The sequence below is a fragment of the Ranitomeya variabilis genome, chromosome 6, assembly GCF_051348905.1.
Source record: "Ranitomeya variabilis isolate aRanVar5 chromosome 6, aRanVar5.hap1, whole genome shotgun sequence".
NCBI classification, from domain to species: Eukaryota; Metazoa; Chordata; class Amphibia; order Anura; family Dendrobatidae; genus Ranitomeya; species Ranitomeya variabilis.
Window position 1 is genome coordinate 237,595,416 of NC_135237.1, and position 17,269 is coordinate 237,612,684.

A 17,269-nucleotide genomic window follows, 5' to 3' on the forward strand; every position below is an offset into this window, starting at 1 on the left:
AGTCAAATACAAGCACAAGGGTCGGAGCCAGGTAGGACCAGAGGAAACAGACATGGAGTACAGGCAGATTAGAGTACGAACCGGGAAATACACGGTGGGGAAACAGGCACACGGAAACACAATAAACAGGGGACCGGGAGAGGATAACACTAAGATGGGAAGTCAGAAGGCAAAGGACATGCACTGGGCGCACAGGGTCAGCAGCTCAAGCCGAAAGCATAGACTATCACTGACAAGAGCTAACGACCACAGCGCCAAAAAATAGCCACCCTCATCCCAGAGAGACGCAGAAAATGTTAACCCCTACATGACCAGGCCGGGGAATGAAAAGCAGCAGGCAAACCCTGACCTTGCTCATGATAGTACCCTCCTCTCAGTGGGGAGCTACCAGACCCCCAGGTTTTCCAGGGTACCGGGCATGAAAAGCCCGAACCAATCGATCAACATGAACCGATCGCACCGGAACCCATGACCAGTCCTCAAGACCATAACCTCTCCAATGAACCAGATACTAGAGTGAACGGTGAACCATATGGGAATCTATAATTCATTTGTTACATCTTCGCTTCCACCTGCTCCCTCTTGCACTCACCTGTCTTCGGCGCCTCGGCGTGCCTCCATTGCCGCAGGTTTCCATCCGGCGTCCTCTCATTTGCGTGCGCGCCCGGACTCTGCTTCTCGCCGGCTGCGCGCGCACGCTCGGTTCAGCGCTGTGCGCGTACGTCTCTGAGAGTCTCCCTGCCGCTTTATCTTTACCTCTCTTTTCCCTGGAGGACTCCAACCCGGAAGTGCTCACAGCACTGGCCTTATTGGTCCGCCTCTTCCTCCAAACCTTGCCTTGTGATCATTTGTACTTGCAACTGACCTTGGCCGCACTATTGTCCTGCGTCTCATTTGCCTGACCTTGTGCTTCTTACTCATTTCCCTAGGTCCTGTCCTAGTTCCTCATCCAGTCTACCTCCACATAGTCCTGCTTGCTTGTCCGCTTTCACAGCACCGTCCCTGCTTCACTCTCCAGCCTGTCCTCAGTTATCTTCCGGATTCGTGCTTCTTTGTTGTACCACTTCATCACCCTGTCTTCCAGCTGCTGTGGTGATAGTCTCTCACGGGCCTGCTTCTAATGCTCCCTGTATAGGGGGCGGTTCCATCTGGTCAGCTCGCCCGTGGGAGGATCGTTGTCACGGTCCAGTGGGTCCACCCCTTCGTTCCTTTACATCTCCGTCTTTGTCACACTAGTCACAGCAGTAGTAGTTACAGGACTGCACACGGACGACATCTGAGTGCAGCCTGATTCTTACAGTATCACAAGGCCATGGACCCCGCTGGTGTTTCCGCTACCCAAAAGGTGCTACGAGAAAATCAGATCAGGATTATGTCCTTTCTTAAGAATATGGAGTCCCGTCTCTCGTCCTTACAGACCACCGATCCTGGTAACGCTTCCCAGTTGGCTGCTCTCCAGCAGGAGCTTGCCCAGCAACGAGACACTCAGTCTCATATTTTGAATTTCATAGCCTCGGTGGATAACCGGCTTCTCTCTCTCCAGACCTCTGCCTTCGCTCCCGTCCAAGCCCCTCCTTTGCATTCCTCACCCCGTTTGGCCAGACCTCCGCGGTATAGTGGGGATCCTGAGTTGTGCCGTGGGTTTCTCAACCAGTGCCAACTACATTTTGAACTCTCACCACTACTATACCCTACTGACCGTGCTAAGGTGGCCTTTGTGGTCTCCCATTTGGAAGGTGAGGCATTGGCTTGGGTTAATCCCCTCTGGGAACGTGACGACCCTCTAGTCTCTCAACTCACTCCATTCCTGGATATCTTTCGTGAGGTATTCGATGAACCCGGGCGTCTAGTTTCTACGACTGAATCCCTCTTCAACCTTCACCAGGGTACTAGTACTGTAGGTCAATATGCCATTCGGTTCCGCACGCTCTCCTCAGATTTGGGTTGGAACAATGAAGCTTTGGTGGGGGCTTTTTGGCGAGGACTGTCTCCTCGTATAAAAGATGAGTTGGCAGGACGAGATACTCCCACTTTATTAGAAGACCTGATTTCCTTGGCTACTCGCATAGATTTACGCTTCCAAGAGCGTTCCCGCGAGGTCACCAGAGAGAGAAGACCTCCGCGATTGTCCTCTGCTGTTCGAGGTTCTTCTTACTCCCAACCCACTTCTGTACCTTCTTCTTCCTCTCCTGAGCCTATGCAGGTAAATCGTCTCAAGCCCGCGGAACTTCGCCGCAAGGAGAGACTCGCACAGGGCCTTTGCTTCTATTGCGGCAGCGCCTCTCATCTCCTGCATTCTTGTCCTCAGAAGCCGGGAAACGCCTCCGCCTAGGACAGGTAAGAGAGGTCTTCCTAGGTAACCATGAATCCTCTCCCCCTTTGACTCTTTCTGTTTTATTGCATTTGGGTTCCAGTCGTTTTTCTCTGGAGGCGTACATTGATTCGGGAGCAGCAGGGAATTTTGTACAACTTGAGGCTGTAGAGAAACTTGGGATACCTGTCAGACCCTTGGAGACTCCTTGGCAAGTAGCTTCAGTGGACGTTCAGCCTTTGCGGGAGACCATCAACCTCGTTACCGAAGAACTGGAACTTCAAATTGGAGCTTTACACCGAGAGAGATTGGCTTTCTACGTTTTGCCTTTGTTGTCTCACACTTTCCTTTTGGGACTTCCTTGGTCAAGAAGTCACGAACCCACCTTGGACTGGCGCACTGGTGACGTTCTACGTTGGGGACATTCTTGTCAGAATAAGTGTCTGCTTCCCATTCTGCCCGCTAGGTCCTCGCGGTCTACTCCTGAATCTGCAAATCTACCTTCGGCTTATTGCTCTTTTTCGGATGTTTTCGACAAGAAAGAGGCAGAGACTTTACCACCGCATCGACCATATGATTGTTCAATTGATCTCATTCCAGGTTCTTCTCCTCCCAGAGGTCGCATCTATCTTCTATCTCCGTCCGAGACTCAAGCCATGTCTGAGTACGTACAAGAGAACCTGGCCAGGGGTTTTATTCAGAGATCCTCTTCACCAGCAGGAGCAGGTTTCTTCTTTGTCAAGAAGAAGGATGGTTCCCTTCGTCCCTGCATTGATTACCGGGGTCTCAATAACATCACAATCAAGAACAAGTACCCACTTCCTCTCATACCTGAACTCTTTGATCGTCTGCGTGGTGCTCGAATATTCTCTAAACTGGATCTCCGAGGAGCATACAACTTAATCCGTATCCGCTCAGGAGACGAATGGAAAACTGCCTTCAACACCAGAGACGGTCACTACGAGTACTTGGTTATGCCATTTGGTTTGTGCAATGCGCCCGCTGTCTTCCAGGAGTTTGTGAATGACATCTTTCGGGATCTTCTGTATACCTGCGTTGTGGTTTACCTTGACGATATTCTTGTGTACTCTCCCGATCTGTCTTCACATAGAAACCATGTTCGTCTTGTACTTCAGCGTCTTAGGGAGAATTGCCTGTATGCCAAACTTGAAAAGTGCGATTTTGAGCAGTCGTCTCTTCCGTTCCTGGGTTTCATTGTCTCCGATTCCGGTTTGCGCATGGATAAGGGAAAAGTTTCTGCCGTGCTCAATTGGCCGCATCCGCTCGGAGTCAAGGCAATTCAGCGATTTCTGGGATTCGCGAATTATTACCGGCAGTTTATTCCTCACTTTTCCACTTTGTCCACTTCTATCTCTGCTCTAATAAGAAAAGGGGCTAATCCACACCACTGGTCAACTGACGCCGAGAAGGCTTTCTTATCTCTCAAGCAAGCTTTTGCCTCAGCTCCTATTCTTCAACGTCCAGAAGCTAATAAACCTTTTATTCTCGAAGTCGATGCCTCCGCCACAGAGGTCGGAGCAGTTCTTTCTCAGAAGTCTTCTACCGGTCGCCTTGCTCCTTGTGTTTTTTTTTCCAAGACCTTCTCCTCAGCCGAGAGGAACTACTCCATTGGAGACAGAGAACTTTTGGCCATCAAATTGGCACTGGAGGAGTGGAGGTATCTTTTGTAAGGAGCCGTGCATCCCTTTGTGATCTATATGGATCATAAGAACATGGCGTACATTCGTTCTGCGCACAGACTAAATCCTAGACAGGCCAGGTGGGCTCTGTTTTTTGCCCATTTTGACTTTGAGCTTCGTTTTCAGCCCGGTAAAAAAAATCTCAAGGCTGACGCATTGTCTAGGTCCTTCTTGTCGGAAGATATCGAGGAGGAGGCCACGCATATCATCAACCCCTCTAAGGTCATCACTGTCGCTCCAGTTGGTCTTACCTCGCTGCCTCCGGGTAAGACTTTTGTGTCTATGAAGAACAGGCGACGAGTCTTACTATGGGGCCATACCTCCAAGTTGGCAGGTCACGCCGGTCTCAAAAAGACTCTCATCCTGGTGTCCCGCTATTACTGGTGGCCGTCTCTTCCTCAGGATGTCCAATACTTCGTAGCCTCGTGTCCATCTTGTGCCAAGAATAAAGTTCCTAGGCAATTACCTACTGGTCGTCTTCGTCCTCTTCCGATTCCTTCCAATCCGTGGCAACACATCGCAATGGATTTTGTTACTGACCTACCCAGTTCCTCTGCTTGCACCATTATCCTTGTGGTTGTGGATCGTTTCTCTAAGATGGCTCACTTCATCGCTCTTCCAGGCCTACCTTCGGCTCCTAAGTTGGCAAAGATTTTCGTTCACCATATTTTTCGTATTCATGGATTACCACAACATATTGTTTCTGACAGGGGAGTCCAATTCACCGCCCGCTTCTGGAGAGCTCTCTGTAAGTCTATGAACATCTCACTTGATTTTTCTTCGGCCTACCATCCGCAGACTAATGGTCAAGTGGAGCGCACGAATCAGATTTTGGTGACTTATCTTCGTCATTTCTCCAATGCTCATCAGAGCAACTGGTCAGATCTACTACCGTGGGCAGAATTTGCTTACAACAATCATACCAGCGAAGCTTCTTCCAAGTCACCATTTTTTATTGTCTATGGTCAGCATCCAGGTCTTCCTCTACCGGTTCCTCCTGTCTCTACTGTACCGGCGGCTGATCTATTGTCTAGAGAGTTCTCCAGGGTCTGGCAGGAGACCAAGTCCACTCTTGAATTAGCACAGGATAGAATGAAGAGACATGCAGAGAAGAGGCGTCTGGATCCTCCTCTATATCAACCAGGTGATAAGGTCTGGTTATCTTTTAAATTTATCCGTCTTAGGCCATGTTCACACTTTGCGGGTTTTACCGCGGATCCACGGCGATTTTGATGCTGCGGGTCCGCAGCAGTTTCCATTGCGTTTACATTTACATGTAAACCCTATGGAAACCGCAAACCGCTGTGCACATGCTGCGGAAAAAACCACGCAGAAACGCAGCGGTTTACAACCCGCAGCATGTCACTTCTTTGTGCAGAATCGCTGCGATTCTGCACACATAGGAATGCATTGAACCACTTACTTCCCGCATGGGGCGGTGCCCACGATGCGGGAAGTAAGCGGATAATGTGCAGATGGTACCTGGGGTGGAGGAGAGGAGACTCTCCTTCAGGCCCTGGGAACCATATTTGTGTGTAAAAAAAAAGAATTAAAATAAAAAATAATGATATACTCACCTCTCAGCGCTGCACGCGGCCGTCCTGTCTCAGTTGCTGTGCGAGCAGGGCCTGAGATGACGTCGCGGTCACATGACCATGACATCGCGGTCACATGACCGTGACGTCACGAAGGTCCTTCTCGGCACAGCATCTTTGGAACCGGACCGCCGCGTGCAGCGCCCAGGAGATCGGGACATCAGAGGGTGAGTATAACCAATTTTTATTATTTTTACCATTACTATTGATGCTGCATATTGCTCCATATGCAGCATCAATAGTATAGGAGTAAACCCGCAGCGGAAACCGCAAAACAAACCGCAATAAATCTGCAGGGATAACCGCAGCGGTTTTGCCCTGCAGATTTATCAATTCCACTGCGGGAGAACCCTAAGAGGATGCCGCAAAGTGTGCACGTGCCCTTAAAGTTCCTTCTTGTAAGCTGGGTCCCCGTTATATTAGCCCTTTTTAGGTTTTGACTCGCATTAATGAAGTCTCTTACAAGCTTAGGTTACCCTCCTCTCTTCAAATTCCCAATTCATTTCATGTGTATCATCTAAAACCAGTGGTCTTTAATCGGTACCATGCTCCAGCTCCTTATTCTCCTTCGCCTGCCCCTGCTGATGATGTCTTTGAGGTAAAAGATATTCTCGCTATGAAAAAACTTAGGGGTAGAACTATGTTTTTGGTGGATTGGAAGGGTTTCGGTCCTGAGGAGAGGTCCTGGGAGCCTCGGGAGAACATCCAGGCTCCTCGAATTTTGGCTAGGTTTCTTTCTAGCTTAAAACAAGGGGGGCGTAAAGAAGGGGGTACTGTTACATCTTTGCTTCCACCTGCTCCCTCTTGCGCTCACCTGTCTTCGGCGCCTCGGCGCACCTCCTTTGCTGCAGGTTCCCGTCCGGCGTCCTCTCATTTGCGTGCGCGCCCGGACTCTGCTTCTCGCCGGCTGCGCGCGCACGCTTGGTTCAGCGCTGTGCGCGTACGTCTCTGAGAGTCTCCCTGCCGCTCTATCTTTACCTCTCTTTTCCCTGGAGGACTCCAACCCGGAAGTGCTCACAGCACTGGCCTTATTAGTCCGCCTCTTCCTCCAAACCTTGCCTTGTGATCATTTGTACTTGCAACTGACCTTGGCCGCACTATTGTCCTGCGTCTCATTTACCTGACCTTGTGCTTCTTACTCATTTCCCTAGGTCCTGTCCTAGTTCCTCATCCAGTCTACCTCCACGTAGTGCTGCTTGCTTGTCTGCTTTCACAGCAACGTCCCTGCTTCACTCTCCAGCCTGTCCTCAGTTATCTTCCGGATTCGTGCTTCTTTGTTGTACCACTTCATCACCCTGTCTTCCAGCTGCTGTGGCGATAGTCTCTCACGGGCCTGCCCCTAACGCTCCCTGTATAGGGGGCAGTTCCATCTGGTCAGCTCGCCCGTGGGAGGATCGTTGTCACGGTCCAGTGGGTCCACCCCTTCGTTCCTTTACGTCTCCTTCTTTGTCACACTAGTCACAGCAGTAGTAGTTACAGGACTGCACTCGGACGACATCTGAGTGCAGCCTGATTCTTACATCATTCCACCTCATACTCAATCTGACCATCCACCGAGACAAGAGGCGGTGAAAGATGAAGACTCTTCCAGGGAAGACCCCAGCGGTTTTAAAAGAGCTTTATGAAACACATTAGGGATCCGTAGAGACGGTGGAAGGTGCAGACAGAAAGCCACAGGATTGACTACTTCCATTATCTCATAAGGGCCAATGAACTTAGGCCCCAACTTGGCAGAAGGAACCTTAAGGCTATGTTCACACTTTGCGGTTTTTGCCGCGGATCCGCAGCGGATTTGCCTCTGCGGATCCGCAGCAGTTTTCCATGCAGGGTACAGTACAATGTTACCATATGGAAAACAAAAACCGCTGTGCCCACTTTGCTTTTTTCCTCTGGAAAATCCGCGCGGCTTTTCTGCGGAAAAAAAGAAGTAGCATGTCTATTCTTTCTGCGGATTCCGCAACGGTTTTCAACCTGCACCAATAGGAAAGTGCATTTGGAAAACCGCAGTGGAATCCGCAGTAGAAACCGCACAAAAAACCGCAGTGAAAAGCACCGCGGTTTTGCACTGCGGTTTTTGCAAATCCGCTGCGGAAAAATCCGCAGCAAATTCCGCAAAGTGTGAACAAGCCCTTAGTCTTATATTCCTGGTAGACAACCATACCTTATCCCCAACATGTAATACAGCCCCCACAGATCATTTTTTGACAGCAAAAAAATTATACTTGCCCTGAGCCTCCCCAATCTTCTTCTGGACCTTCCCCCGCAATTCCCCCAAATGCCTGATAGCCAGGTCTGCCACCCACCCGCCATTATTTTTTCTGTGTTAAATTAATGTTTATAGCAAGATTTATGGTTTTGTTAGTTGTCACAGCACGGGGGTTCTCGTCCATGCCTGATGAGTTTTTCTTGTAAAGGCATAAAAATAGGCATGGAAAATGAATGATTTTTTGCAATTTAAGTAATGTGTATTTTGGTTAAATAAAAGCTGTGGCCAACCCACTTAACATTTCTGTTTACTGGTATTTTCCTTCAAAGGTACACCTGGTAAGGTTGTGTGTTATGTTGATAATACAGCCCAATTATTATGGGAAAGGATTGCTATGTTTTACACTTCTTGCAGTCCTTGCCAACATTATAATAATGTAAAAGTACTGTATTATGATACAAATTATTGATACAATAAAAAGTCATAAAAATAAAAAAATATACTAGTGAAAATATCTACTTACTTTCACTGGATGTAAAATCTTGTGATTCAAGAATGCCAGACTCTTGTAAGGATCTAATACATGAATCTACCAGTTCTAGGCCAGTTGATAGTTCATCCTCTATATCTTTTTGACCTTCTGTAAAAAAAAAACAATAATAAAAAACAACTCTCTCCCTCTACTTATGCATTTACAAAACACTTTTCGTTTCATAAACATACAATAGTCTGCTGTCACTACAGATGTGCGCTAATAGTCAGTTCTTTGTTTTCAAAATATTACAAAAAATTAAAGGGGGTTTCCAATTTTGGAAATCCCTTTTCCTTGGCTGCAGTTTGTCTTAAAAAAAAAAAAGTGCAAAAACATCGCTTTACACATCTTACCTCAGCCCACCTCTGAGTCTCAGGTGAAGCTCCCATTGTCTGTTATTGTCTGCAAAGCATTAGTCACATTTTCAGCATTGCAGCAAATAACTGAACTTAGCGGCATGTGCCATCAATGTGAACAGAGCTGCTGAACTCAATTATTGGCTGAAGAGCTGCCAAAGTCATGTCAGCACTGAGTGCTGACAAATACAGACACCAGGAAAGTAGTGGGAGACTCAGGACCTGGTGATGGTGAGTAAAGCAAAGTTTGCTTTCTTACAACAAACTGTAGCAGAGGGAGATAATACGTAAGTAAATAGATACCCTGATTTTCACACATAAGAGTTGATCTGTCAAGCAGTTTTCAACAGTTTTTTGGCAAAAAAAACGTTTTCAAATCTTATATTGTTTTTCATTGGACTTATTATTTTTCTATCTACTACACTTGTCCACGGACACAGAAGGAGTCTTCATAGAGCTTGCATGCTGATTGGGCTAAAATTCCACAGGTAAATATGGCAGAACTCATTGATTCCCTCACTATTTTCAGGAAGGCAGGAAGTGGGGCAACTGAGTTTTAGCATGCATACCGTATGTGGTACTTTTATTGTCACAGAATTAAAATAACTGACAAAGAGGAAAATATTTAAAGCTAAATGCGCCAAGATAATGACTAGCGCCTTATTTATTAGGGGCTTTGGACACTTTCAGTGCCTGGTCTGGAAAGGGGTGTGATCTAATATGTGACAAGATATGCAAAAAATATGCACCAAACTTTTTTTTTGCAAATTTCAAGTACAGAATATGCCAATTAATAGGTTTTGTAGACTTACAGATTTATCAAACTGATTGAACCACTGAGATAAATCTTGTAGCCCTGTCAGAATAGATAAATATCCCCATTGCCTGAAAATCTGGGTTTTGATGCACTTTTTAGTTGTGTCTGTATATTTATTATTTGACTAAGGCCAGGGTCACACTTGCAAGTATGATGTGAGAAATTTTCGCGAGTCTCTCGCATCAGTACCTGGAGCTGCCACCAACACTCGGACCGGAGCGTGCTGCTGCATGTATTTCTATGCAGCCACACACTCCAGTCCCGAATGCCAGCGGAAGCATCAGGTATTGATGCGAGAGACTCGTGCGAGTTTCTCGCATTACACTCGCAAAAGTGACCCCGGGATAAGGCTAGGTCCAGATGAATGTATTTCATGATTTTCATTCAGAGGCTTTACTGTCTTGAACTTACAGCCTCTTAGGCATATATCAGGTTGTAAGCATGCATCACGCAGGAAACCCTCAGCCAGTCTGGGCATTGTGGTTCTTACATGGACAGTGAAATACGGCTGTCTGAACTCAGCTTAAAATATGTGCACACCCTAAGGTACAAGATACGTGAGCAAGGTATAGTGTGCAGAGTTCCTTTATACAGTATATGCAGCAGACAGGAAACAAGGAGTATCAGACAGGAAACAAGATGACTCCCATGAAGCCAGCCACTCCATTTTGGGTAAGGGCAGAATCCAACAGAACTAAGGGCAAGAACAGACAAAAACAGGTACGCAGTCCAGTCCTTACATTACCCTCTGGACGTTCTTATATCTGGTTTATTGGGGTGTTTGCTGTGGAATTGTCTGATCAAACGAGAAGCGTGAATATTTCCAGAGGTTCCCAGGAATTCTCATCAGATGAGTCCCCTTGCCATTTTACCAGATACTGGAGTCGTCCCCTATGAATCCGATAATCGATGATCTTCTCCATGATTAATTCCTCCTGTCCATCGATGAGAATTGGATCAGGAACAGCAGATGTGCGCCCAGAGCAAGGATTTGCCACTACCGGTTTAAGCAGGGAAACATGAAAAACAGGATGTATGTTTAAAGAATTAGGCAACTTGAGTTGGCAGGCTACAGGACTCACTATGCTACTGATCTTGTATGGACCAACATATTTGTGCCCCAGTTTATATGTTGGAACTCTGAGTTTCAAGTTCTTTGTTGCGAGCCAGACCATATCTCCTACCTTGAATGTGGGTACTGACTTACGAAATCTGTCTGCTTCTTGTATCTTTCTTGTGCTCTGGCCAGCGTCTGCTTCAGAACTTCCAGATTCTGCTGAAGAGACGAAATGTGGTCGGTTACCGCAGGTACAGACATGTCTATCGGAAGTTGAGGAAGAATGCTGGGATGATATCCCTTATTAGCAAAGAATGGAGACATTTTGGTGGATGCACTCTGAGTTATTATACATGAATTCAGCCAGTAGGAGCAAACTCACCCAATCATCTTGTAAGTGACACACATAGCAGATACTGCTCCAAACTCTGATTAGTCCGTTCAGTTTGGCCGTTAGTCTGCGGATGGAAAGCAGATGACAAATTTACCTTGATGCCCAGAGCAGCACAAAAATTTTGCCAAAATTTTGAAGTAAATTGGACCCCTCGATCAGATATTACTTCATCTGGGACTCCATGCAATCGAAAAATATGTACGATAAGGTCCGCAGTCTGTTTGGCCGTCGGTAACCCAGTACAGGGAATAAAATGAGCAGCTTTAGTTAAACGGTTAACTACTACTAGAATCGTGTTCTTCCCTTGGGATGTAGGCAACTCTACGATAAAGTCCATTGAGATAGACCCCCAGGGACTAGATGGGATAGGAAGAGGTTGCAATAGTCCAGTAGGTGAGGAGCGAGGAACTTTTGATCTGACACATACCTCACATGATGACACGTATAGTCGCATGTTTCAGAGTTTTCTGAATTCCTCTATGACCAGCGATCTTAGAGTCATGCATTAGTTTCAATATTCTTAATTTCTTTATTTCCGGGACATACCGATGTTGTCTCTGAAGCCAAAGGCCGTTTTTCAAGGTTAAATTTACCTGAATAGAAGGTTGAATCAGAAGCGAATCTGTGGCGTAGGCTTCCTTAATATCTTTTAATAAGTCTTGCTTATGCAGCACACTTAAAAAGTTTTGTTCTGATAGTATGGTCCTTGAAGACAAAGTCCGAATGAATCCTGGACAGAGCGTTGGCCTTCCCAGTGCGAGAGCCTGGTCTATAGGAGATAATAAAATCAAATTGATTAAGAAACAGATTCCACCGAGCTTGTCTAGGTTTTAGACACCTTGCTAACCTCATGAATTCAAGATTTCGGTGATCCATGAGCACAACAGTATGTTGAAATGCCCTTTGTAGCAGATGCCTCCATTCTTTAAATGCGATTATAATCGCCAACAACTCTTTATTCCCAACGTCGTAATTCTTTTCTGCAGGTGTCAACTTTTGGGAGAGAAAAGCACAAGGGTGTAGAAGATCTTTCTCACCTCTTCTTTGCGAGAGTATGGCCCCTATAGCACAGTCTGAGGCGTCCACTTCCACTATGAAGGTCCGATCCGGGTCCGGATGCGCAAGAATAGAGGCCGAAGTAAATTTAGCCTTCAATTTGGAGAATGCTAGTTGTGCCTGTGGTGACCAAACAAAGGGCGTCTTCTTCCAAGTCAATTGAGTAATGGGTGCAATGATCTCGGAAAAGTTTTAAATGGACCGCCTGTAAAAATTGGCGAATCCAATGAATCATTGAACATCCTTCACAGACCTGGGAACTGGCCACTCGTGAATAGATTGTGTCTTGCTCGCATCCATACTGAGACCCTGGGGAGAAATAATATAGCCCACAAATTGTGTTTCCGTTTTGTGAAACTCACATTTCTCCAGTTTGATATATAAATGATTTTGCCGTAAATGATCCAGAACCATTCTCACGTGCCGCTTGTGATCCTCGATATTACTGGAAAAAATTAAAATATCATCCAAACAAATCACAACAAAAATATCGAGTATATCCCTAAAAATATTGTGTGCCAGATGTTGGAATGTAGCCGGTGCATTGAGCAGACCAAAAGACATAACGAGATACTCAAAATGTCCATAACGTGACCAGAAAGCTGTTTTCCATTCGTCCCCGGGGCGAATATGTACTAAATTGTAAGCACCACGGAGATCTCATTTTGTGAAGATCTTGGCGTGTCTCACCCTCTCGAGTAATTCGGGAATTAGTGGAAGTGGATAAGAGTTCCTAATTGTAACCTTGTTAAGTTCACGGTAATCAATACACGGTTGAAGAGAGCCATCCCTCTTTTTGGCAAAGAAGATTGGGGCACCTGCTGGGGAGGAAGATGGTCATATAAATCCATTCTCTAAGTTCTCATCAATATACTCTTTAAGGGCTATTAATTCAGGTCCAGACAAGAGATAAATATTCCCAAACGGAATCGCGGCACCAGGGAGTAGTTCCACAGGGCAATCATATGGTCGGTGTGGTGGCAATTTGTCTGCATTTTTTTTATCGCGTACATCCGTGAAATCTTGATATTCAATTGGTAATTTTAACTCCACTGTAACTGCTGACCTGACTGAAGTTAATTCTCCAGATGATGTCTGTTTACTTGGAAACTGCAATTCTTTCATCTTCCAATTGATAGTGGTATTTTGCCGCTGTAACCATGGTAACCCTAGAATTATAGGGAAGTGAGAGGAGGAAATTAGCAAAAATAACAGGCTTTCAGAATGACCTGCTCCCATACGAATCTTCAGAGGCACTGTTTGAAAGTCTACCGGCCCGGTACCAATGGAGACCCATTTATGGTCTCCATTAACACCAGAGAATGTCTCTTCTGCGAGTGGATACCATGTTTTTTAGCAAATGCAATGTCCATGCAATTGCCGCTAGCCCCAGAATCAATCATGGCTGTACTAGTAACCCAACAGGATTGCACCCAGATCTTAATGAGAATAATACAAAGTGAGTCTTTTCTGACATCGCCTGAGATTGATGTTGCAAACTTATTGAAATTATTTCTCCACCCACAGGTGAAAATGCTACTGAACTACAATCAGGAAAGTCTGGATTTTCGTCTGACATCACTTTCGTTCAAGAAACTGACTGAACATACAGAAGACACATCGGAAAAGTCACATTCGATTACTGCAGCTTGCGATTTTTTCCCGGACAGACCGAGATGTAGTGACCCGATTTTCCACACTAGAAACATAAATTTTTTCTGAAGCGATGTTCCTTGCGTGCATTGATAGTACTCCTTCGAACCACATCAACCTGCATATGTTCAGACTGCCGGAGAAGACGACCTGTTTTGAGTTTCCCTGGAGGAAGATGGGAGGAATATAGAGTTATTACGGTTGGCCTCCGCCCACTTCTCCTGCCGGCGTTCGGTGAGACGAATTTCTATCCGGATACAATGATTTATAAAGTCAGTCAGATTAGTACGTGATTCACCCCGAGCCAATTCATCCTTGATAGTAGCAGACAAACCCCTCCTGAACACTGTATATTTTGCCGAGTCAAACCGTGTAGTGTCCAGCACCCACCTCCGGAATTCCATAGCATATTCCATGACAGGACGCTTTCCTTGACAAAGTGTAAGTAACGCAGCCTCTGCTGTGAGGTTTTGGTAGGTATCGTCGAACATCTGACACATTGCAGTGATAAAGTCAGAGAATTTAGACATGCATCATTGGTTTCAATCATAGGATTAGCCCAGGCTAAGGCTTTGTTCGTCAGCAACATTATCATAGTTAACACCTTGTCCCGTTCAGTTGGGAACTGAGCTGCACGTGCTGAAAAATATAACTGACACTGATTCAGAAGCCCATGGAACTTCTCTCTTTCTCCACCAAACCTTGAATGGTGGGAGCTTGGGAAAAAAACAGACCCGGAGCTGGATATGAAACTGGGACTGGAACCGCATCTACGGCTGTAGTCTCCATATTTGAGAGGCGAGTGGCTAGAGCCTAAATAGATGTATCAGCCACATTTGCATTATGATTAGTTTGAGACTCTAATGCCCCTAACTTTGTCTTAATTCCCTGAAGCTTCCCGTGCAGTACTGACAAATGAGCACAGCTTTTTTACCCGCGCCTCCATAGAATCTGACCCATTGATCTCCATTTTTTTTTTAGGCTTGCGTATACTGTAATAAGATTATGCTAACGTTCTATGGAGACCGATGACGTGGGTCAGAATGACCATAAAATGTATTGAACAGCGCTCAATCCAGGTGTAGAAAGTCTTTAAAAACGAACTTTATTCAAGCCATGGTTCAATGCGACGTTTCGACCATAACATGGTCTTTATCAAGCAAGACTTGATAAAGACCATGTTATGGTCGAAACGTCGCATTGAACCATGGCTTGAATAAAGTTCGTTTTTAAAGACTTTCTACACCTGGATTGAGCGCTGTTCAATACATTTTATGGTCTGCTGTATCCAGGACGGTTCCCTGGATGTGGAACGAGTGCTCTACCTAACAGTGAGTGCTGTCAGCCTATTTTGTTTTTTGTGGGTCAGAATGACGACAAACACGGTATATCACAGTTCAATATATATATATATATATATATATATATATATATATATATATATATATTGTAAGATTGCTCTTACTGAGTGTATTGGGGGACACTCGCTTGGCGCGGGATTCAAGCACACGGGCACGGGTTTTTTTTCAAACACAGCAGTCCATGCGGTTTATTAAGCCTCATAAACCATCATGAGCAGTCCATTTGCACACACTGAACCAGGACATCATATTAAGTTTCAGATCCTTAGTCTGTGGTAACTAAACACGCTGGACCTCACTGACCAGTTGCCGTGGGTTACCACACAGTTCATGATACAAGCACCAACAGTTTATGGAGGTACCTTACGGGAGCTCCTGCTCCATCTGCTGTCTCCTTGTCAGTCCACTGGGAAAACTGCCTCACGGGAATCACCAACCTGCCTTTGCGGCATATCTTAGTTAGTCCAGATCCACCCAGAGGACGGTAGCTTCCCCAAGTTTCACTGTCCGCTGCTCAGGGATCCGGTCCTCCTCCCAGGACCTCCCACGCCAGCATGTGCTTTCCAGGAAGCCTCCTCCCAGGTCTTCCAACACAGGAACTTACACAGGGACCCTACACAGGAACCTGTGACCCACACTCTGGTCACATTATGTACCTGTAACCACTCCCACAGGTGAGGTATGGATCACATGGGCTGGTCACGTGATCCTGACATCATTGCAGGTCCTGAAAACACCCGCACTGCCGAATAGGAAAAAGAGGTACAGTGAGCACCCTCACCCAGTGGTGAGGTATGTGGGTAGCCAGACCCACCCATCTCTCATAGCTACCCGCAACCCGGACCCAGGTGCACTAAATGACATCTTCAGTGCTTACGTGCTCTAAAGACAAGATACTCCGGGTTGCATCGCAGGGAGCATCCATCCCTGTGACACATACCTCCCATTAACCACAATGCCGGACACTGTCTCACTACCACATCCATGCATACTAATGGCCTCAATATGCCTCCGTGCGTATACTGGGGAGACCATGCAGCGCCCCCAACCTGTTACAGGGGTCACTGCATCACATATCCCCCCCTCTGTTCAAACTTGTGGGGTTGAACATCTGTCAGACACCTGGGGACCCGAGACCGGGTACCCAAGTCACCTTGCCCTACTAGTCGAAAGGGCCCTCTTAGTCGGGTTTGGGCATCACAGTCAGTGTGATGCCCTGACTGTAATGAGCGGTCCCACGTGACCGCTCACACAGGAGAAGCTGCCAGCGTGGAGAGGACAGAGGAGACATCGCGGGAGCTAGGTGAGTATTTCTGCGGCAAGGGGCCAGGCGGCGCACTGAGGGGGGAGGCGGGGGGCACATGCAAAATTTATTTTTCCAAGAAAAAAAACCAAAACGATCTTTCATCTCTTCTCTCCAACGAACGCTGGGGGAGAAGAGATGAATTCTGCCTTCAGCACCACATGCGGGGGGGACAGCGCTTACTGTAGCGCTGTCTCTCCTGCACGGTCCGTGTGGTCCTCAGGCGGCACACAGGCGGCACACGGATGCCGCACGTGTGCCACACTGATGTGCCACTTGAGCACACGGACATACGGACACGGATATCTCCGGTACCGGTTTTTCCGGTACCGTAAATATCATGACGCGTGAAAGAGGCCAAATGAACACAATCTTGGAGATGAAGTCATAGAAATTCCTCCCGACATGCTGTGCACTGGCTGTTTAGTGACAGACATCTTTGGACAAAACATTACCATAAATGCCAATGATGAAGACCATTTTAACACTGCAGCATCACATGCAATACTCTGTACAAAAAATGAGAATGTACACCATCTCAACTCTCAAATAATGGATAGAATGAGTGGCGAGTACGTTGTATATACAAGCGATGATTCTGTAGATGCTAATGACGATGATGAATGTGAACAGTACCCAGTGGAATTTTTAAATTCTCTGACGCCATCGGCAATGCCATCACATCGGCTCCAACTTAAAATTGGCACCATTGTCATGTTACTGCGAAACCTCAATATCAACAAAGGTCTCTACAATGGAACTCAGCTTATTGTCACTGCTTTACACCCCAACATCATACAGGCTAAAGTGATTACGTGATCAGCCGAAAGGGACATTGTATTTATTCCACGCATAGATTTGTGTCATTCTGATACTGGGTTACCCTTTAAATTAAGAAGACAACAGTTTCCAGTCAAACCTGCATTCA

General features: G+C 46.4%; 1 protein-coding gene across 13 annotated transcripts in view; it reads right to left on the reverse strand.

Moving 5' to 3' along the window:
• CTNND2 (catenin delta 2) overlaps positions 1-17,269 on the reverse strand; it is a 3,400,942-nt gene that overhangs the window by 2,929,015 nt on the left and 454,658 nt on the right. For all 13 annotated transcript variants that reach the window (XM_077269511.1, XM_077269508.1, XM_077269506.1 and 10 more), the window contains exon 5: positions 8,336-8,452. Coding sequence is in view for 11 of the 13 variants with exons in the window: in XM_077269508.1 (XP_077125623.1) it covers positions 8,336-8,452 (117 nt within the window). In the remaining 2 variants the exon portion in view is untranslated. The remainder of the gene's footprint in view (positions 1-8,335; positions 8,453-17,269) is intronic.